Here is a 23,265-nt window from a genome sequence, read left to right as displayed (position 1 = left end):
CTCTCAACTTCTTATACTCATTCTCCTTTTTTTCCTCATTTAAGTAGTTCACTCTAAGTACTTCCCTACCTTCTGCCCTTTTCCTCTTTCTCCACCTATTCTCCACTCTCAATTTACCTTCCAGGAAATGATCTGATATTCTCCCACTCTCTCTCCTTAGAACATGTACATCCTTAACTCTTCCTACCATACTCCTGGTCACCACTATATAGTCCATTAACGCTCTATCTGCCACCCTTCCATCCACCACCCTCTCCCATGTGTACTTATGCTTGACTTTCTTCTTTAATACTGTATTTGCTATCATCAACTCTCTTTCAAGGCACATCTCTACATCTTCATGTACATTGATTCATTGCCAAATAAAGTCTATCTATCTATCAATTCTCCACTACAGACGGGGGATGGCATTAGGAGTCCTACTACCTGTAGCCCCAAAAGGGGACATTCCTAAAAAAGAAAGTAAAGGCATAAGAGGGTCTGGGAGCTTTCCAACTAGTATCCTAATGTTTGGGTCTTTTAATGTGCATGGATGTGGTACAGATGAGAGTAAAAGGAAAGAGATAGGCAGTATGTTTGTGAGAAGAAAGATGGATGTACTGGCTTTGAGTGAAACTAAAATGAAAGGAAAGGGAAACTGAGTTTGGGAGTGTAGCTGGGAGGTACTCAGGAGTGAAGAGGGGACGAGGGAGAGAAGGGGTGGCTATACTAGTAATTGAAGAGATAAGTAAGCAGGTAGTGGAGTGGAAGGAGGTGTCATCAAGGTTGATGTGGATGAAGGTGAAGCTGGGACTGGAGATGTGGGTTTTTGTAAGTGCATATGGGCCTGGTAGTGAGAAGAGCGTAGAGGAAAGGGAGGCTTTTTGGGTAGATATAAATGAGTGCAAAGAGGGATTAGGGAGAAATGTCAATGTAGTTGTATTGGGAGACCTAAATGCTAGGGTAGGAAATGAACCAGTTGACATAGTGATTGGGAAGTATAGAGTTCCAGGTAAAAAGAATTTAAAGAAATTAAAAAGAATCCAAAGAGCACACCAAACTGACATACAAAGACTGTCCAAACTTGAACTACCAACTCTGGAACAAAGAAGAGAAAGAGGAGATCTATTGACCATCTACAGAATTATGAAAGGGATGGAAGTCCTCAATACTAAAGTGGTATAAAAGAGAAGCAAGAGGACATGAAAAGAAAATTAAAAAGGATAGTTATAATAGAAATGTGAAAAAAATAGTTTCCCACACAGAGTGGTGGATATCTGGAATAAAGTGGATGAGGAAACTGAGTGCAAAAACTATACAGGAATCTAAGAACAAACTTGATGCTGAAAGATACAAAGACAGGTCACTAGCATAGCTCATTTTCTGTAAAATACAACTAGGTAAATAAATACACAGACCATAGATAACTTTGGTGGCACAGAAAATCTTATCATTTCTATCAGCTAGTTTGTCAAACTACCATTGGGTATCTTTGATGCTTGAGGAAGGTTTTCCACTTTTAACTTACAAACTGTTTCAGGACTGGATCAGTCTTGTTAAACCAGCCTTGATGCTTGTTCTTTTGATGGCTAAGTGTTCATTGGCAAGTAGTATGATTACTGTCTTCAGGTCATCCCAGTGGCTGCGTGGTGGTGCTAAGTATTGCTGAAAATGCTCTCATTGTTTAATACTGGTGCTTGGACATGCTAAACTTTTTGTTAGTCATGGAATGCCCCAGTCTCTTTTTAGGATTGACATTGAGCTTGATTTTGGAGCAAATAGGACAGCGATCTGTCCTGCAATCATCTACGATAATAAGTGTTTTGGTGGAGAAGACATCATTTTTGGTTACAAGATCAAGTGTCATTGGTATTGCACTTGTCTATTGCATTTGTCCCAATGATTCCACACCAAAGTTGGTGATCCTTCCCCACCAAGGTGGCTGATCTTTTTGGATCGATGAATTGCCAGACATGGTGGAGTCCAGCTCAGCATAAAATGTTTCCTTCACTTCATCATCTGCATCAAGTACTGGAGCATATGCAATGGTGACAGTTGTATGATTCTCAGAATTGAGTCACAGAAGAATCATCAACCATTCATTGATTCCCACTAGAACTTTAGTGAGTTTTGTAAAGAGACACTATTGCAAATAGCACTCCGTGTTTTTTTTTTTTTTTTCTTCAGGAACTTCTTTCCATGAACAGGTGTATCCACTGTGCTTCTCTTTCAGATATCCTTTCACTGCTCTTCGAGTTTCACTCAGACAATGATGTCAAAGTCGAATTTCTGAAGCCCAGGAGCTATAGCAGTTTGTCTCTTTGGTTGATCTGAGGTTATATTGTCCATTAAGTGTGCACACTCTCTGTGCCATATTTCATCACTTCCAGGATGCAAAGATCCAGAATCTAGTTGGAAATCAAGATTGATCAACTGTTCTTTGCTTCCTACTAGAACTTATGTGGGTGTTGCAAAGAGACACTTTTATTGTAAATAATATGCTATGAATTTTTTCTACTCCAGGAACTCCCTTCCATAAAAAAATGTTTCTAATCTGTTTCTCTCTCAGTTGTCCTTTTTCTGCTCTTGGAGTTTTACTCAAACAACAATGTTAAAGTTGAATATTTGAAGCTCATGAGCTACTAGAACAGTATATCTCTTGAGTTGGTTTGAGGTCATATTGTCATCACTCTCAGGAACCAAAGATCCAGACAGGTGGAGATTAAGCAGATCATGTTTATGGTACATTTTATAGCCCATCTAAGTTCATGATGAGCAGAGCATAGGTATATTTATATGGATACAACTATACATATATAACTATTTAAACACATAGATATATACAAAAAAAGTGCATTGTAGTTTATGGTATTAAAGAAAAACATAATGTACACAGATATCAAAGAGAAAAAGAGAAAGAAATTGCAAAAGAAATTCTGAAAGTGGTTCAGGAAGACGGTCAAGAGTTCAACAAAGACATCAATGAGATGCATAGAATGGGACAATACTCTAGGGAAAAACAATATAGGCCACTAAAAATCAAACTATGGACTCAAATGATAGCTGAAGAAGTACTATCAAAAGCAGCAAAGCTGGCAAATAGTGAAAATTATAAAAATCTATGGATAAAAAAGGTAATGAACAATGAGGAAATAAAAAAAGAAAAGCACTTAGAAATGAAGCAAAAAAAAAAAAAAAAAAAAAAGAGAGAGAAAAGAATGGAAACTGAAAAGATTTAGTTTTTTTGGGGGAGAGTACTGGACCTGAGGCTGAGAAAATGGTACATCAGAAAAAAAGGAAACATAAACCAAAAGATGAGAAGGAAGAAATTAAAAGTAACATATGCAAACATAGACGTAATGATTTCTGGACTAAACAAATTAAAAGACTATCTGTTTACCGAGAAACCTGACATAATGGGAATTGTGGAGACAAAATTATAAGGTCCACTACCATCAAATACTATAAGACAAAGTATATATAACCAGTGGATGAAAAATAGAATGGAAAAATAGGGTGGAGGAATCATGTTTTTGATTGAAAAAAATTTAAATGTGACAAAGATAACAGAAGTAAAAAATAATGCAGAATTGATTATGGTTAAAATTGAAAACAGAAATATGAAATGTAGAACATTTATAGTGGTATATGTGCCCCCCAAAACACAGGCTTGGACTGATAGTGATCATTCCAAACTACTGGAAGACACAACGAATACATTAATTGAATTAATGAAAGAAGGAGCATAGTAATTATGGGTGACTTTAACTCGTAGGAAATATGTCATGAAGAAATGACAGTAAAAGGTGGAGAAGAACTTTGGGGAAATATTCTACTGGATATGACCATTGAGTACACATTGACTCAATGGGTGAAGGAAAATGCCAGATATAGAAACAATGAAGAACCATCAAGACTAGACTTAGTATTCACATCTGAGCCTGAAGTAGTGGACAAAATGGAATACAAGACATCAGTTGGGAAGAGTGACCTCATACTAATAGAGTTCGAACAAAAAGAACAAAACGATGTGAGAATAAATGAGAAACATAGAAAAGAAAGACTAATGTACGACAAAACGGACTTCGAAAAACTTAGAAAAAAAATTCAAAATGCAAACTGGGAAAAAAATTTAAATGAAGAAACAGAGATGGAAGAGAAGTGGAACATATTAAAAGAAAAATACAAGGAAGGAACAAATAAATATGTACCAAAGAAGAAACAAAAAAGGGTATACATAAAGTGTTAGTATAACAAAAAGTGTAGTGAAGCTAAAGATAGAAGAGACAAAGCCTGGAAAAGATGTAAAAAAAAAAAAAGGCAAACATACAGCAAACTAAGAAATGAATAAAAATACACAGGGAAGAAAAAAGAAACTATGAAAAAGACATAATAGAAAAATGCTAGGACCAACCTAAACTATTCTACAGATATGTAAATGACAAACTAAAAGACGAACACAAAATAGTGAACCTGTGCAAAGGAAAATGGATATATACAGCAAGGTAAATACAACTAGGTAAATATAGATGATGTAGAAATGGCTGAAATTATGATCAAACATTTTAAGTCTGTATTCACAATTGAAAGCTAACAAAATTGAGGACAGTGTTACTGACAGTTGCAGTAATCTCCAAGAATTTCTTAGCAAATTTTCATTCTTTAGGCCCCATGCCTAGTCTTTCACTCAAAGCTTGAGGGGTGAATTAAATGAGGTTGAATTTTATCTTCATTCTACTACTTGGTTTTGTGAGCTACACCCAGAGTCCCATTTGGGATCCCTCTACAATACGTCAATTCACCTTCGTTCTGATGTCACTATTTCATTCATCCAATATCCTTTTACTTCTCAAACAAGTGCCACTCCTTAAGGGCATGACTTTACCTCCCTGTGCCAATAATTCTTCTCCTCCACCTTTTTATCCAATCAGAGAGGCTGTTATATTGTTTCAAACGATATTATTACGTAAGCATTATGTCGCAATAGAAATGGCTTATACGCTTACAATTTTTGCTACATCAGCATTGTTTACAAACACCAGATGGCAACTCTACCATTCTGCAATTCAGCAACTATTAAACCCGCAGTCGGCCATCGTATCATAACCTAATAAAATAACCATAAATTTTACCTTCCTTTCCTCCTACCCATTTTTCTACTTCATCGTGTACCTCTATCTACTGGCCTCTTATAGACAGAAAGATCCCCACAATGAAAGAAATAATGGTGACACAGAAAGAAATAAGGGAACAAATAAAAAACCTTGACATCAGAAAGTCACATGGGCCGGATGGAATTGCCAATTGGATATTGAAAGAATGTATGGATGAACTAACGGACAAAATACACAAGATAATTGATTTCTCACTCAAAGAAGGAAAAGTACCACAAGATCGGAAAAATGCAAATAATGTACTAATATACAAAGGAGGGGACAAAGAAATCCAACCAACTATAGACCAGTCTCCCTTACAAGTACTATAGGAAAAATATGCAAAAAAGTTATCAAAAGTAAATGGATTAAACACGTGAACAAAATACTAAATCCATAACAATTTGGATTTGGATTTTACCTAGTATTTACCTAGTTGTATTTTGCAGGAGAAGAGCTATGCTTGTAGGGACCAGCAGTTTTATCTTTCCACATCCAGTTCTTTCTTAAAGCTGTGTAGATGGTCAGTAACCTCTCTTCTTTGCTCCAGAGTCGGTAAATCTAGTTTAGCCAAAGTCTCCTTATATGACAAGTTTGCGAGTGCAGGTGCCATTTTTGTTGCTGCTCTCTGGATTCTTTCTATTTTCTTTATATTCTTTTTGGTACTGGGTGACCACAATGTCACTGCATATTCTAGTCTAGGCCTTATCAGTGTGACCAATATCTTTTTAATCATTTCTTCGTCCAAATATGTAAATGCCACTTTTATTGACCTTAGCAAGTTGTAGGATTCTCCAACAATTTTGTTTATCTGTTTGTCATAGGAAAAGTCATTTGAGATAATTACACCCAAATCTTTTTCAGATCTCTCCTTCTTTACCTCCTTGGTTCCAAATTAATATTGTCCTGATATTCTGTTTTTGTTTTTCCAAACTCCATTATGCTACACTTCTTAATATTGAAGTCCACCTCCCATTTCTGACTACAGTTCCATACTTTATGTAGGTCTTCCTGCAGTGATTCACAATCCTCTTCAGTTTTTACTTTCATTAACAGTTTGGCATCATCAGCAAAGAAGCTCATGTAACACTTCACATACTCATCCATGTCATTCACATAAATAGCAAACATTATTGGAGCTAGTACAGATCCTTGCAGTACTCCACTGATCATCTCTTTCCAATCTGAATATTTTTCTCTGAGCACTAGTCTTATCTTTCTACCAATCAGGAAGTCCTCCATCCATTTTAGTAGGTTCCCTTGTATCCCTCCTATATGTTCGAGTTTCTTTAATAATTTTTTGTGTGGTACTTTGTCAAAAGCTTTTTGTAAGTCTAGGAAGGCACAGTCAGCCCATCCATTCCTTTCTTGCACTATGTCTATTAATCTTGAGTAGAAACATATTAAGTTTGTGGTACATGATTTTCCTTGTCTGAACCCAAATTGTCTTGGGTTTATTATATTGTTGTCTTCCAGGTGTTTTACTCAATTCTTGATTTTCTCACAAATTTTGGCTATAGTACTTGTTAGTGAGACTGGCCTTTAGTTAGTTGGTTCTTCCTTGTTTCCTCCTTTATATATTGGTACAGTGTTAGCATTTTTCCAGTCTTTTGGTATTTTTCCTTCTTTGAGTGAGCAATTTTTTATGTTATGTATTTTGTCCGTTAGTTCTTCTTTGCATTCTTTTAGAATCCAATTTGCAATTCCATCCGGGCCATGTGATTTCCTGACATCAAGGTTTGATAGGTGTTCTAATATTTCTTTTTGTGCTATTGTTATGTCGCTCATGGGGGAGATCGCCTTTCATTACCTTCATTCCAATATTGTGTTTTCTCTCTAGTGAAGACAGAATTAAAGTGATATTTCATGATTTCGGCTATTTCTAAATCTTCTGTGTATTCTATACTTCCTTGGCATAGTTTCACCATTTCTTGCTTGTTTTTAAGTGTACCATTCAAGTATCGAAAGAATAGTTTGGGTTGCTCTTTGCATTTATCTATATATCCTTTTCATGGTTCCTTTTTTCCTCTCTTCTCACTTTAACATACTCATTTCTTTAGTTTATATAGACTTGCCATTTTCCAGGTTGTTTATCTTTTCTCCACCTTTTCCAAGCTCTGTCCCTTCTGTCTTTTGCCTCACTGCATCTTTTGTTGAACCAGCATTTAATGTACACTCTCACTTCTGTCTTGGTACGTGCTTATTTACCCCTTCATTGTAATTATCCATCAAGATATTCCATTTCTGTGAGTTCGTCTATGCATTCTTGTAATATCCAGTTCGCTATTCCGTCTGGCCCATGTGACTTTCTGACATCAAGTTTCTTTATTTGGGAGATCATGTGAAAGATCATATGCCACAAACTTAATATACTTTTACTTGAGGCTAATAGAAATAATTCAAGAAAGGAATGGATAGGCAGATTGTGCCTTCTTAGATTTACAAAAGGCATTTGACAAAGTGCCACACAAAAAGCGACTAAGAAAAATTGAAATAATAGGTGGAATACAAGGAAAGTTATTGGAATGAATGAAAGATTTCTTGAACGGGAGAAAAATGAGGGTGGTACTCAGAGACAAGAACTCAAATTGGGAAGAAATGATGAGTGGAGTCCCACAAGGCTCTGTATTGGCTCCAATAATGTTTGCCATATATAATGACATGGATGAAGGTGTGGAATGTTATATGAACTTCTTTGCAGATGATGCGAAACTACTAAAGAGAGTAAGTACAGATTGTAAATCATTACAAGAAGACCTGGACAAAATCTGGAAATGGATTCAGAAGAGTGAAGTGAATTTCAATATCAAGAAATGTAGTATAGAATTGAAATTTGGAAAAAGTAAAAACAGAATATCAGGACAATACAAAATTAGTACAAAGGAAATTAAAAATTTAAACTCAGGAAGGGACCTAGGAGTAACTATCACTAATGACATGGCACCAAACAAACATATCAGTAAATTAGTCAGAGAAACTTTCAATTTAATAAGATCAATGAAAGTGGCTTTTGACTACATGTATAAAGAAATGGTAAAGAAAATATTAGTTACATTGATAAAACCGAAGTTGGAGTACACTGACACAATGGACACCTAGTACTAAAAAGAACATAAAGACATTAGAAACAATTCAAAAAGCAATGACAAAGATGACACCAACACTCTCCAAATTGACATACGAACAAAGATTGGACAAACCCGAACAACCAACCCAGGAACAAAGAAGAGAAAGAGGAGACCTGCTAACCATCAACAGAATTATGAAAGGGATGGAAGTTCTTGATAGAGATGACTTACTAAAGTGGGACAGAAGAAAAACCAGAGGACACGAAAAGAAACTTAAAAAGGATAGTTACAGAAGAGATCTGAAAAAGAATAGCTTCCCACACAGAGTGATAGATATCTGGAACAAAATAAAGAAACAGTGAGTGAAAAAGCTATATAAAAATTTAAGATCAAACTGGATGCTGAAAGATACAAAAGTGGGTCACTATGAGCATAGCTCTCTTCACGTAAAATACAACTAGGTAAATATACTACATAGATACATACATAAGGAAGACCCAACAACTTATAGACTGGTTTCCATTACAATCACGGTAGCCAAAATTTGTGAAAAAGTTATAAAATGTAGATGGATGAAACATCTGGAGGGGAACAATATAGTAAATCTGAAACAATTCAGATTTATACAGGGAAGATCATGCACCACAACTTTTATCTGTTTCTACTCAAGACTACTAGATATAATAGAGGAGAGGGATGGATGGGTTGATTGTGCATTCCTAGATCTACAAAAAACTTTTGACAAAGTCCCTCACAAAAAGCTATTAAGAAAACTGGAAACCATAGGAGGGATACAAGGTAAAATATTGAAATGGATGGAGGACTTTTTCCATGGAAAAAAATGAGGGTAGTGCTTAGATAAAAGTTCTACTTGGAAGAGGTAATTAGTAGAGTTCCACAAGGATCAGTATTGGCCCTAACAATGTTTGCTATTTATGTGAATGGCATGGACAGGCGCGGATACAGGGGGGGGGGGCTGCCCCCCCCCAACACCCCGAGTATGGTAGTGCGAATTTATGATTTGAATTATATTTGTGAATTATATATGATTTTACATACAATTTTGAGCAAAACAGACTTAGGTTTCTGGACCAATCTCCAAGCCAACAGCATTATTCTTGTGGTTAAAATATTGGCGTGTTTCAAGTATCGGTTATCGGTTCGGGCCCCCCCCCCCCAATAACATTCCTGGATCTGTGCCTGGACATGGACAGGGGTGTGGAATGTTACATGAGCTTCTTTGCAGATGATGCAAAATTGTTAAGGAAAGTGAGTACTGAAACAGACTGTAACTCACTACAGAGAGATGTGAGCAGGGTCTGGGAATGGAATCAGAAGTGGGAAGTGGACTTCAACATTAAGAAATGCAGCATAATGGAATTTGGAAAAAGTAAAAAAAAGGATATCAGGACAATATAAAATGGATGCAAAGGAAGTAAGGAAAGTGGGATCTGAAAAAGACCTGGAGGTGGTCATCACAAAAGGAATGTCCCCTGACCAACACGTAAACAAAATTGTTGACAAAACCTACAACTTGCCAAGATCAATAAAAGTGGGTGTTACTTATTGGATGAAGAAGTAGTGCAGAAAATTCTAGTCAAACTGATAAGGCCTACATTGGAGTACACAGCGACATTATGGTCACCCAGTACTAAAAAGAATATAAGGAAGATTGAGAGAATCCAGAGAGCAACTACGAAGATGACCCCAACACTATCAAAAGGTCATATGAAGAAAGATTGTCAAAACTAGAATTACTGACTGGAACAAAGAAGAAAAAGAGGTGACTTGTTGACCATCTACAAAATTATGAGAGGTATGGAAGCCCTTGATAAAGAAAACTTACTAAATTGGGATAAGAGAGACACAAGAGGACATGGAAGGAAACTCAAAAAGGACAGTTATAGAAGAGACCTGAAAAAGAACATCTTTCCCCACAGTGTTGGATGTATGAAACATACTAGATGAAACAATAGTGTGTGCAAAAACAATACAAGAATTTAAAGAAAATAATAATTTTGTTGTAAAGATGTTTAGTGTCAAACCGACCCTGACCTGGCTGTCTCCCACTGCAGCGACTTTATCAGGAGGCTAGGATGGTGCCCCTCACAGAGGGCTTTGTAGTTTATTTATGTACTTATGTATCTATTCATTTACCTGTTTATTAGTTTATTCATTTATCTATTTATTCATTCATTTATGTATTTATTTGTTTATTTATCTATTTATTTATTTGTTTATTCATACATTTATCTATTTACTGATTGTTTATTTATTTTAATTATGTATTTATTGATTGATTGATTAGTTAATTTATCTATTCATCTATTTGTTTGTTTATGTATTATTTATTCCTTCAGTAACTTATTTATTCATTCATTTATTCATTTATTTGTTACTTTAATTATGAGTATAATTGTTAAGTTGCCATTTCTGCCTGTTTTATCAAGGACTCAGATTCATTCATGGAAAACAATGGGAAGGACTCTAGCCACTTGACAACCCCTGGTGTTGTCATAAGAGAAAACCTTATAGATTTTGTAATCATGTGTATGTCAGCATTACCAACCTGATAACTTGTCATGCACCAATTACCCCTACATTAAGCAAAACGGGGCCCACAACTAATAAAAAGAAATAAGGAGTTTGGTTAAGGAGGTCAATTACTAGGTTGGGGAGTACTGTACAAATCAAAGGCAATGAAGCATGGCACAGCAGTTCTACAGCAGGATTTGACAGCTGGTTTACCACCACCATTTTATTGTATGATGACCTCACTCCCTCGTTTACGAAAGATTGATAACATCCCTTCAAGCCACATCATTTTTTTCATTCATTCACAATATCCCTCTATTCACTAATGACTTTTGCACTTACTTTTCCTGCTTGACAGACATTTCACATGAATCCAAAGCCCCATTTACCTCATTCTTAGTCCTCTCAAGTTTACTTCACCCAATTCTGCTTTCTGTTCTTTTTGATAATCTTTCCTCATTTTTTCTCATGTCCCACCTAAGCATTCCTTAGTCTACCATATATGACAGCTTTCTTTTCCACCACTGTTCACTGTTTTATCTCCATATATATCACTGTATCCACTCTTGTAACTCATATTTCTTAAATTCTTCACCTTGAAAATATTTAGACTCTTCTGTCTCCATTATACCCCAAGTCATACTGATACATCACTCTGGGTTCAGTCACTCTTTTATACAACCTTTTCTTTGCATTCATTATCAATTTTTTGTAACACTTTTCATTCCACCAAAATATTTACATGCTTTTTTATTCTATAATTCAATTCTGTATACTCCATTCTCTGCCACATGCAACCACACATACTTGAACTTTCCTTTTCTTCCTTTCATGGGAAGAGATAGGTAGTATGTTTGTGAGAAGAAAGATGGATATGTTGGCTTTGAGTGAAACTAAGCTGAAAGGGAAGGGCGATTGTAAGTTTCGGAGTGTAAGTGGGAGGTTATCAGGAGTGAAGAGAGGGCGAGAGAGGGAAGGGGTGGCTATACTAGTAAGTGAAGAGATAGGTAAATGTGTAGTGGAGTGGAAGGAGGTTTCCTCAAGGATAATGTGGATGAAGGTGAAACAGGGAAAGGGGATGTGGGTTTTTGTAAGTGCATATGGGCCTGGCAGTGAGAAGAGTGTAGAAGAAAGTGAGGCCTTTTGGATAGATTTAAATGAGTGCATAGAGGGTTTAGGGAGAAGTGTAAATGTAATAGTACTGGGAGACCTTAATGCTAGGGTAGGAAATGATCCAATTGATGGAGTGGTTGGGAAATGTGGAGCTCCAGGAAAAAATTGTAGTGGAGAGTTGATGGTGGAAATGTGTCTAGAGAGTTGATGATAGCAAATACAGTGTTTCGGAAGAAAGTCAAGCATAAGTACACATGGGAGAGGGTGGTGGAGGGAAAGGTGGTAGATAGAGCTTTAATGGACTATGTAGTGGTAAATAGGATTATGATAGGAAGAGTTAGGGGTGTACATGTGCTAAGGGGAGAGAGTGGGGGAATATCAGATCATTTTGTGGTGGAAGGTAAGTTGAGAGTGGAGGACAGATGGAGGAAGAGGAAAGGGACAAAAGGTAGGGAGGTGCTTAGAGTGAACTCTTTAAACAAAGAGGAAAAGGAGAAGGAGTACAAGAGGAAGCTGAAGGAGGAGTGGGAGGGAGTGAAGGATAGAGTAGAGGTAGGTGTGGAGGAGGAATGGGGATGGTTCAAGGAGGGAGTCACAAAGTGTGCAAAGATGGTGTGTGGAACAAGAAGGTCAGGAGGAAATAGAAGGAAGGGTAGTGAATGGTGGGATGAGGAAATGAAGAAGGTTGTAGAAGAGAAGAAGCGAGCTTACACAGATTGGTTACAAAATAGGATGAGGGAGTCATATGAGACGTACAGGGAAAAGAAAAGAGAAGTAAAGAAAAAGGTAAAGGAGGGAAAGAGGAGAGCAGATGTAAAATGGGGTAAGAGTATGACAGAACATTTTGAAAGTAATAAAAAGATGTTTTGGAAAGAAATTAAGAGAGGAAGAGGAGGCGAATCAAGTAGAGAAGAAAAGGTAAAAGGTGCAGATGGAGAGATGATAATGGAGAAGGCAGTAAGGGGAAGATGGGCAGAATATTTTGGGGTATTGGCTGCTTGTTATTGTGGCAAAGTAACATGCAGTCGATACTTTAGGGTCTATATGGGGCGCCCCTATGGACCAGAGCCACACATCATTTTGTCTATGATAGAAGAAATTCTGTTCATAGAGAAATGATGACACTTTTATACTACGACTGTCCCTCCGTTATGCTGTCCCCCAACCCCTTGTTGCTGTCCTGTACCATTTCTCTGAGTATTCTCTTTCTGATTGGGGGAATTCCCTGTGGTGGGGGAAAAGAATACTGCCACCAAGTTTTCCCACTTGGATCGTAAGAGGCGAGAAGAAAGGGACGGGGAGAGGGACTAGGCATCCTTCTCCCTGTAGCCCCAAGGGGCAACTTCCTAAATCGAAAAGAAAAGGCATAAGGGGTGCTGGCGGGCCTCGGGCCAGCACCCTAAGGTTTGGGTCTTTTAATGTGCGTGGATGTGGTACAGATGAGAGTAAAAGGGAAGAGATAGGTAGTATGTTTGTGAGAAGAAAGTTGGATGTGTTGGCTTTGAGTGAAACTAAGTTGAAAGGGAAGGGTGAGTGTATGTTTGGGAGTGTAAGTGGGAGGTTATCAGGAGTGAAGAGAGGGCGAGGGAGGGAAGGGGTGGCTATTCTAGTAAGTGAGGAGATAGGTAAAGGGGTAGTGGAGTGGAAGGAGGTTTCCTCAAGGATAATGTGGATGAAGGTGAAACTGGGAAAGGAGATGTGGGTCTTTGTAAGTGCATATGGGCCGGGCAGTGAGAAGAGCATGGAAGAAAGGGAGGCCTTTTGGATAGATTTAAATGAGTGCATAGAGGGTTTAGGAAGAAATGTCAATGTAATAGTACTGGGAGACCTTAATGCTAGAGTGGGAAATGGTCCAATCGATGGAGTGGTTGGGAAGTGTGGAGTTCCAGGAAAGAATCGTAGTGGAGAGTTGATGGTGGAAATGTGTCTAGAAAGAGAGTTGATGATAGCAAATACAGTGTTTCGGAAGAAAGTCAAGCATAAGTACACATGGGAGAGGGTGGTGGAGGGAAGGGTGGTAGATAGAGCGCTAATGGATTATGTAGTGGTAAATAGGATTATGATAGGAAGAGTTAAGGATGTACATGTGCTAAGGGGAGAGGGTGGGGGAATATCAGATCATTTTTTGGTGGAAGGTAAGTTGAGACTGGAGGATAGATGGAGAAGGAGGAAAGGGACAAAAGGTAGGGAGGTTCTTAGAGTGAACTCCTTGAATGAAAAGGAAAAGGAGAAGGAGTACGAAAAGAAGCTGAAGGAGGAGTGGGAGGGAGTAAAGGATAGAGCAGAGATGGGTGTGGAGGAGGAATGGGGATGGTTCAAGGAGGGAGTCTTAAAGTGTGCAAGGATGGTGTGTGGAACAAGAAGGACAGGGGGAAATAGAAGAAAGGGTAGTGAATGGTGGGATGAGGAAACAAAGAAGGTTGTAGAAGAGAAGAAGCGAGCATTCACAGATTGGTTACAAAAGAGAACAGGGGAGTCATATGAGACGTACAAAGAAAAGAAAAGAGAAGTAAAGCAAAAGGTAAAGGAGGCAAAGAGGAGAGCAGATGTAAAATGGGGTAGGAGTATGACAGAAAATTTTGAAAGTAATAAAAAGATGTTTTGGAAAGAAATTAAGAGAGGAAGAGGAGGCGAATCAAGTAGGGAAGAAAAGGTAAAAGGTACAGATGAAGAGTTGATAATGGAAGAGATGGCAGTGAGGGGAAGATGGGCAGAATATTTTAGGGAGTTGCTGAATGTGAAGGAGGATAGGGAAGGAAAGATAGCTGCAGTGGGAAATACGAAGAAAATGAGAGTGATGAGTGAGGAGAATGGAGGAGAAATAAGGAAGGATGAGGTGAAGGCAGTTGTAAAGATGATGAAAGCAGGTAAGGCACCTGGTCTGGATGGATGTCATGCAGAATGTCTGAAAAAGGGAGGTTCAGTGATGGTGGACTGGTTGGCGAGATTATTTAATGTTTGCTGGAGAGAGGGTGGAGTACCGGAGGACTGGAGTAGTGCTTGTGTAGTTCCTCTTTACAGGGGAAAGGGGGACGGGTGTGAATGTGGTAATTTCGGAGGGATTGGCTTGTTGAGTGTAGTAGGGAAGGCTTATGGGAGAATCTTAATTGAGAGGATTAGGAGAGGAACAGAAGGAGTAATTGGTGAGGAACAGTGTGGTTTTAGGACGGGTAGAGGTTGTGTAGATCAGATCTTTGTGGTAAGACAGATATGTGAGAAAGCTATAGGAAAGGGGAAGGATATTTTTTGGGCTTTTATGGATCTGGAAAAGGCTTATGATAGGGTAGACAGAAAGGCACTGTGGGAGGTTATGCAGATTTATGGGATAGGAGGAAAGCTTTTGGGAGCTGTCAAGAGTTTTTATGTGAGTAGTAGAGCATGTGTTAGGATTGGAAATGGAGAGAGTGAGTGGTTTGAAGTAAAGGTGGGACTTCGTCAAGGATGCGTTATGTCGCCCTGGCTGTTCAACTTATACATGGATGGGGTGGTGCGAGAGGTGAATGCTAGGGTAGTGAGTCAGGGATTGGAGATGGTTAAAGAAAATGGAGAAAAGTGGGAGGTGAGCCAGCTGTTGTTTGCGGACGACACTGCCCTTGTGGCAGGGTCAGAGGAGGGATTGAGGAAGCTGGTGGCAGAGTTTGGGAGAGTATGTGATAGAAGAAAGCTATAGATAAATGTGGGTAAAAGTAAGGTGATGAGATGTACAAGGGGTGAAAGTGGCAGTAGACTGGAAGTGAACATTAAGGGAGAGCGACTGGAGGAAGTGGATAGTTTTAGATACTTGGGTGCAAGTGTAGCAGGAAAAGGTGGAGTGAAGGTGGAGGTAGAATGTAGATTGAGAGAAGCGAGTAAATGCCTTGGTGGTTTAAAGAGTGTAATGAGAAATAGACATTTGGGAATGGATGCGAAGAGGAGACTGTATGAAGGAGTGATTGTGCCAACAGCACTGTATGGGGCAGAAACGTGGAACATAAGAGAAGAAGAGAGAAGGAGTTTGAATGTGTTTGAGATGAGGTGTCTGAGAAGTATGGCGGGGGTTACTAGGCTAGATAGAGTGAGAAATGAGGAGGTGAGGAGGAGAACAGGGGTGAAAAAGGATTTGGGAGAGAGGGTTGATGAAAGAATATTAGGATGGTTTGGACACATGGAAATAATGAGTGAAGAAAGACTAGTAAAAGAGGTATGGAAGGCAGATGTGGAGGGAGTGAACATGAGGGGACGTCCTAGGATGAGGTGGATGGATGGGGTGAAGGGGGCTTTGGGGAAGAGGGGAATGTCTGTTGAGGAAGGAAGGGAGTGGACGGAAGACAGAGGTGAGTGGAGAATGGTTGTATATGGATGATGTTGTGACTGCATGAGGAGGAATGGGCGGGGGGGGTGGGGGGTGGGGTAGTATGTGTGAGTAAATTTTGACGCAGCCCGAAGGGATTTCTCCCCGTCCTCTCCTTATATGCAAAGGGGGACGGAGAGGGGGGGTCGCCGATTAAATGAAGCGGCCTTGCTGTGGATGTACTGTGTCTTGCGACACTGCTTCTGACCCAGGGCGGTGGGCGGGGTGCAGGGATGACCCGTCATCCAGGAGGTGCTCAGATGAGAGGAAGGGTGGGAGGGGTGTGGAGTGTATTTGGGGATGAAATGGGTGGGAGTGTTTTTATGCCTTTCCCTTTTTGGCTACCTCCCTTGGAAGGGGGAAAAAGCCTTGGTATATGTATGTATGTATGCTAAATGTGAAGGAGGATAGGGAGGGAAAGATAGCTGCAGTGGGAAATGCTAAGAAAATTACAGTGATGAGTTAGGAAAATGGAGGAGAAATAAGGAAGGATGAAGTGAAGGCAGCAGTTAAGATGATGAAAACAGGTAAGCCACCTGGTCTGGATGGATGCCATGCAGAATGTCTTAAAAAAGGAGGTATAGTGATGGTGGACTGGCTGGTGAGGTTATTTAATGTTTGCTGGAGAGAAGGTAGAGTGCCAGAGGGCTGGAGGAGTGCTTGTATAGTTCCACTTTACAAGGGAAAAGGGGACAGGTGTGAATGTAGTAGTTTCAGAGGGATTAGCTTGTTAAGTGTAGTTGGGAAGGCTTATGGGAGGATCTTGATTGAGAGGATTAGGAGAGGAACAGAGGGAGTAATTGGTGAGGAACAGTGTGGGTTTAGGACAGGTAGAGGTTGTGTAGATCAGATTTTTGTGGTAAGACAGATATGTGAGAAAGCTATAGGAAAGGGGAAGGATGTTTTCTGAGCCTTTATGGATCTGGAAAAGGCTTACGACAGGGTAGACAGAAAGGCACTGTGGGAGGTTATGCGGATATACGGGATAGGAGGAAAGCTTCTGGGAGCTGTCAAGAGTTTTTATGAGGGTAGTAGAGCTTGTGTCAGGATTAGAAATGGAGAGAGTGAGTGTTTTGAGGTAAAGGTGGGACTTCATCAGGGATGCGTTATGTCACCCTGGCTGTTCAACTTATACATGGATGGGGTGGTGCGAGAGGTGAATGCAAGGGTAGTGGGTCAGGGATTGGAGATGTTAAGGAAAATGGAGAAAAGTGGGAGGTGAGCCAGCTGTTGTTTGTGGACGACACTGCACTTGTGGCAGGATCGTAGGAGGGATTGAGGAAGTTGGTGACAGAGTTTGGGAGAGTGTGTGATAGAAGAAAGCTGTAGATAAATGTGGGTAAAAGTAAAGAGGTGAGATGTACAAGGGGTGAAAGTGGCAGTAATCTGGAAGTGAGGATTAAGGGAGAGCAACTGGAGGAAGTGGATAGTTTTAGATACTTGGGTGCAAATGTGGCAGGAAAAGGTGGAGTGAAGGTGGAGGTAGAATGTAGATTGAGAGAAGCGAGTAAATGCCTTGGTGGTTTAAAAAGTGTAAGGAGGAATAGAAATTTGGGAATGGATGCTAAGAGGAGACTGTATGAAGGAGTGATTGTGCCAACAGCACTGTATGGAGCAGAAACATGGAACATAAGAGAGGAAGAGAGAAGGAACTTGAATGTGTTTGAGATGAAGTGTCTGAGAAGTATGATGGGGGTTACTAGGCTTGATAGAGTGAGAAATTAGTAGGTGAGGAGGAGAACAGGGGTGGAAAGGGAGCTGGGAGATAGGGTTGATGAAAGAGTATTAGGATGGTTTGGACACATGGAAAGAATGAGTGAAGAAAGACTAGTAAAGGAGGTATGGAAGGCAGATGTGGAGGGAGTGAACATGAGGGGACGTCCTAGGATGAGATGGATGGATGGGGTGAAGGGGGCTTTGGGGAAGAAGGGAATGTCTGTTGAGGAAGGACGGGAGAGGACAGAAGACAGGGGTGAATGGAGAATGGTTGTATATGGAAAATGTTGTGATGCATGAGGTGGAATGGACGGGGGAATGGGGGGTGAGGTAGTGTGTGTGAGCAAAAATTTTGATGCAGCCCAAAGGGATTTCTCCCCGTCCTCTCCTTTATATGGGGGGATGCCGATTTAATGAAGTGGCCTTGCTGTGGATGTGCTGTGTCCTGCGACACTGCTTCTGACCCAGGGCAGTGGACAGGGTGCAGGGATGACCTGTCATCTAGGAGGTGCTAAGATGGGAGGGAGGGTTGAGGGGTGTGGAGTGTTTTCGGGGATGGAATGGGTGGGAATGATTTTATGCCTTGTCCTTTTTGGCTACCTCCCTGGTAAGGGGGAAAAAGCCTTGGTATATGTATGTATGTATGCTTTAAGAAAAAATTCCTAAGTTTCTCAAAGTTTGTTTTACCATATATCAGTGTTCCTTTTCTGTATTTCTCATTTCTCTCTATATATATTTCCTCTTTTAGTTCTAGCTCACTTCTGGTCACTTCGCAATTGGTACCTTGTATTAAATTTTGTCCACAATTTCAGGTTTTGACATAATGAATCTAGTCTTGACAGTTCTTCATTATTTCTAAATCTAGTGTTTTCTCTTACCCATTGTGTTATTATATGTTCTAAAGTCATGTTGAGTAATACATTTCCTCATTGATCTTCTCCACCTTTCACTGTCATCTCTTCCCAACAGATTTCTTTGCAGTTAAAATCTCACATAAATACTACATTACTTCCATTCTTTGGCATCTTGTTTAATGAAAGTCTTGTATCATCTAACATTTTAGAATAATCTCTCTCCAAGACCCCATTTTTGGGGTACATAAATCACTGCAAACTTTCTGCTTTTTATTTCACTATCTTTGGCTCTTATTGTGATCACCCTGTTCTCTCCATATGTAATTTTTATCACTTTTAAGTTTTTCTTAACCAGGAGCATGACTCCACCCTGTTTGTACTCTCTATTTCTAAGCCAGTGATTATATAATCCATGTCCAACTCAGTTGATAGAGGACCCCATAATTTTGTCTCCACTATTCCCATTATGTCTGGTTTTTCTTCTGAGAATCATTTAATTTGTTTAATCCTGAGATTAATCCATCTATATTGGGATAGGCTAGTTTTAATTTTCTATTCCCTCTATCTGGTTCTCTGAACTTTTATATATATATATATATATATATATATATATATATATATATATATATATGGACAAAATATCTGGAGGAGAATGATGTACTGAACCTGCGCAATTTGGATTCAGACATGGAAGATCATGTACCACTAATTTAATTTGTTTCTATTCAAGATTGATAGATATATTGCAAGGAAGGGATGGCTGGCCAGACTGTGCATTCCTGGATTTACAAAAGGCATTTGATAAGGTATGATACAGAAAATTACTATATAAACTGGAAACAATAGGAGGCATACATGGAAAACTATTGAATTGGATGGAGGACTTCCTACATGGAAGAAAAATGAGAGTGATGCTGAGAGACAATTATTGAAAATGGGAAGAAATGAGTTGTAGCATCCCACAGTGATCAGTACTAGCTCCAATAATGTTTGCTATGTATGTAAATGACATTGATTAAGGTATTGAAAGTTATATGAACTGCTTTGAGGATGACGCATAATTATCAAAGAGAATAAACTCCGAAATAGACTGTGACTCATTGCACAGTGATCTGAACAAAGTCTCAGAGTGGAGGAAGAGATGGGAGGTAGAATTCAACATCAAGAAGTGCAGTATAATTGAATTTGGAAAAAGCAAGAAGAGAATATCAGGAGAGTATAAAATTGATGGAAAAGAAGTAAAGAAAGTAAATTCTGAAAGGGACCTAGGAGTAATCATCACCAAAGACATGTCACCAGATAAACATATAAATAAAGTAGTCGGAGAAACATACAATTTGTTGAGATCAATAAAGGTGGCCTTTAAATACCTGGATAAGGAAATGATAAGGCCAAAACTGGAATATGCTGTGCTGATGTGGTCACCCAGTACAAAAAAGAATATAAGAAAATTAGAAAGAATACAAAGAGCAACAACAATACTTGCAAACCTGACATATGAACAAAGAGTGGTCGAACTGGAATTTCCAGCCCTAGAACAAAGAATAGAATGAGGGGACCTACTAACCATCTACAGAATTATGAAAGGAAAAGAATGCCTTGATAGAGAGGACTTTTTAAAGCGGGACAGAGCAAAACCAAGAGGACATACAATGAAACTCAAAAAGGGTAACTACAGAAGAGACCTGAAAAAGAACAGCTTCCCACACAGTGTGATAGATATATGGAACAAATTGGATGAAGAAATAGTGTGTGCAAACACAATACAAGAATTTAAGAACAAACTTGATCTTGCAAGATACAATTAAGTAAAACTAGGTAGATACACAATTTTTTCAGTCTCATGTCTAACTCTCCAATAGAACTGTGTTTTCTTGGTTTCCGTTATTTTCTCATTTTTTTCTTTAGTTTCACTTCTTAATGTCTTATCTCTTTCTCTTTCATCATCATTCCTGTCTCTTTTTATCCATATACTTTTGTATTGTTTGGTTTTTGCTAATTTTCCTGTTTTTCCTAAAGTTTCTTCCACTGCTATTTGTAGTCTTGATTTTCAGGGGTCAACTTATTCCTTCTGCATATTTACCAATCCTGTGCACTTCCTTTATTTCCTTTTCTACTTCTTGCTCTTCATCTAGTACTACTTTTAGAATTTTTCTTGCCAATTCTTTCTTTTCTTTATCTCTCAGTAACCAATTTAGGTTATGTTTTTCCTTTAGACCATTTACTACCATACACTTTTTTTTGTCCACTGTATTTCTAGATTTTCTTTTTCCTTAATCACCTTAATGACTTCATCTTCAGCATTCTCCTGCATTTATTGATGAACTATTTCTTTAAAAATTACCTTGTCTTTTTCTTGATCTCTCTTCCATTCATTCCTGATTTGTTGTAAATCCTCTCCTATGTTTTTTCCAGTTCTCATGTCATTGCTTTTATTTGCTTATTTACCACTTTCTTTATGGTCTCTCTATTAGTGTTATCATTATTTTTCAAATTTTCATTTTCACAATTTAACTTTGCCAGTTCTTTTTTAGTGCACTTCTTCTTTTATTTCAGTATTTACTTTTCTTAAGTCACTTCTTTGTTTTCCTTGATTTGCCTTCCATAGATCGTTAGTCTCTTGCTTTCATGATTTGTTCATAAGTCATATCACTCTCTGTATGTCAATAATTTTACTAAGAAGTCTTTTTTCATACCCACTGAATCCGGAAAAATGTCCCTCATCACCACTATAAGAAATCTTTTTGTACCCTAAGGTGACCTGAAGCTCACATATTTCGCTCTTGCACCGATAGATGGCTCTAGATGTGTTTATGTTATTCCACCACTCTATGGCTTCTCTGGCCTGTCATCATTTTCTTCCATTTTGCTTCAGTACATACTATTTACACTGTAATATAACCATCTCAGGTATCCACAAGCACTCCCCTTTCCATTTAACACAACGTAGCTATCCTACTAATGTGACACTGTTGAGACATTCCACTTTTAAAATGTTTCTTGGTAGCTCAAATTTTATGCGTTGTTAGTCTGGAGGTTCACTTATGTGTGTGTATTTACTTATTTCTATTATACAGGAAGGGGAGCTAAGCTTGTAGTGACCTGTCTTTGTATCTCTCAGCATATAGTTTGTTCTTAAATTCTTGTATGATGTTTGCACACACTATTGTTTTGTCCAGTTTGTTCCAGACATCTACCACTCCATGTGATTTTTTTTTTCAGATCTCTTCCATAACTATCCTTTTTGAGTCTCTCTTTATGTCCTCTTGTTTTTCTTTTAGCCCACTTTAATAAGTTTTCTCTGTCAAGGACTTCCATGCCTTTCATGATTCTGTAAATGGCCAGTAGATCTCCTCTTTCTCTTCTTTGTTCCAGGGTTGGTAATTCCATGTATTTCTATTCATCTTGTGTCAATATATTTTCTTATATAGTCTACCCATACTCAATCTTTGTATATATCTCTTGAAATGTGGTTACCTTCTCAGCAACCTCTTATCTACTTTTGCCATCTACATTTGGCCTGCTCTCAACCATTACCCTCTGCCCAGTTTTTATAATTTATATCATATACCATTGAGCAACCAAGGAAGCTTGTCTTTTCAAAATCAGCTGCCCCAGACCAACATAGGACTGGTACTTACTTTTCTTTCTCCCCAACCAGTCTCTAGCTGCTCACAGGGCTCCATGCCTTTTATTATATCAGCAGGAACCAACATAACCTATGAATTAGCTTAGATGATCTAGAATTATCTAGAATTTTTTTTTTTTATTAATTGAGTGACCCCACTTGTGTTCTATGAGTTGTACTAAACTTATGTTCAAATCTTATTTTATTTCTTATTTTTGTGTGTGTGTGTGTAAATGATAGATCAATCTTATTACAATTTGAACATTGTCAACCCAATATTATGTTGCCATTGGTTTGTTATTTGTGATTATAAAAATTGTGATGATAAGGAACTGACTTAATGTTGTCACCCCGCAGATCGCAGAGTTCCGCAGAGTAAGTGTTGCCCTGCCGTGGACGACGCCTGTTTGCAACACCTCTTGTATTTTGGTTCCTATACTTACTTTTCGTTCTTCCATATCTCAACTTCACATGTCAGAAGCAAATATAAAAAGAATGTTGATCACGAGTAGTCCAGATCTTTTATAATATGGCTTGAATTGACATGTGAGGGGAGACCATGGATTCTATTGCAAGTGTGTCCATCTGTTCCGCCTGATTCTGCCAATGGTGACCTGTAGGTTCACGCATGCTCAGAGAGGACATCTACCCCTCACAGGCATTAATGAAGTTTGCAGGGAAAGTTCTCTAGGGTAGCTGCAGTTAAACATAATATTTCATCATTAAACCTCTGAACCATCACATTTGAGATTTAAATCCCTAATGGAATCAGAGTTCCCTTAGCAAACTTCACAAAAACCTTGTGATGGGGAGTATGGTTGGTGTTATCTACTAATGTAGTGATGGAAAACAATGAAGTTGCATCTTGGTGTTGTCTTGCTCCCCAGTC

At 38.7% G+C, this 23,265-nt stretch overlaps 1 protein-coding gene across 12 annotated transcripts in view; it reads left to right on the top strand.

The window, feature by feature from the left end:
* Positions 1 to 23,265, top strand: part of LOC143027184 (popeye domain-containing protein 3-like) — a 404,351-nt gene that overhangs the window by 195,361 nt on the left and 185,725 nt on the right. For 6 of the 12 annotated variants that reach the window (XR_012966579.1, XM_076188342.1, XM_076188339.1 and 3 more), the window contains one exon: positions 22,734 to 22,805. The exons of 2 other annotated variants lie outside the window; for them this stretch is intronic. Coding sequence is in view for 9 of the 10 variants with exons in the window: in XM_076188342.1 (XP_076044457.1) it covers positions 22,734 to 22,805 (72 nt within the window). In the remaining variant the exon portion in view is untranslated. The remainder of the gene's footprint in view (positions 1 to 22,733; positions 22,806 to 23,265) is intronic. 4 more of the 12 variants (XM_076188345.1, XM_076188340.1, XM_076188336.1 and 1 more) reach the window with 1 other exon arrangement.

The sequence above is a fragment of the Oratosquilla oratoria genome, chromosome 7, assembly GCF_046742065.1.
Source record: "Oratosquilla oratoria isolate Oo_2021 chromosome 7, ASM4674206v1, whole genome shotgun sequence".
NCBI lineage: Eukaryota > Metazoa > Arthropoda > Malacostraca > Stomatopoda > Squillidae > Oratosquilla > Oratosquilla oratoria.
This window is presented reverse-complemented; position numbering and strand designations above follow the sequence as displayed.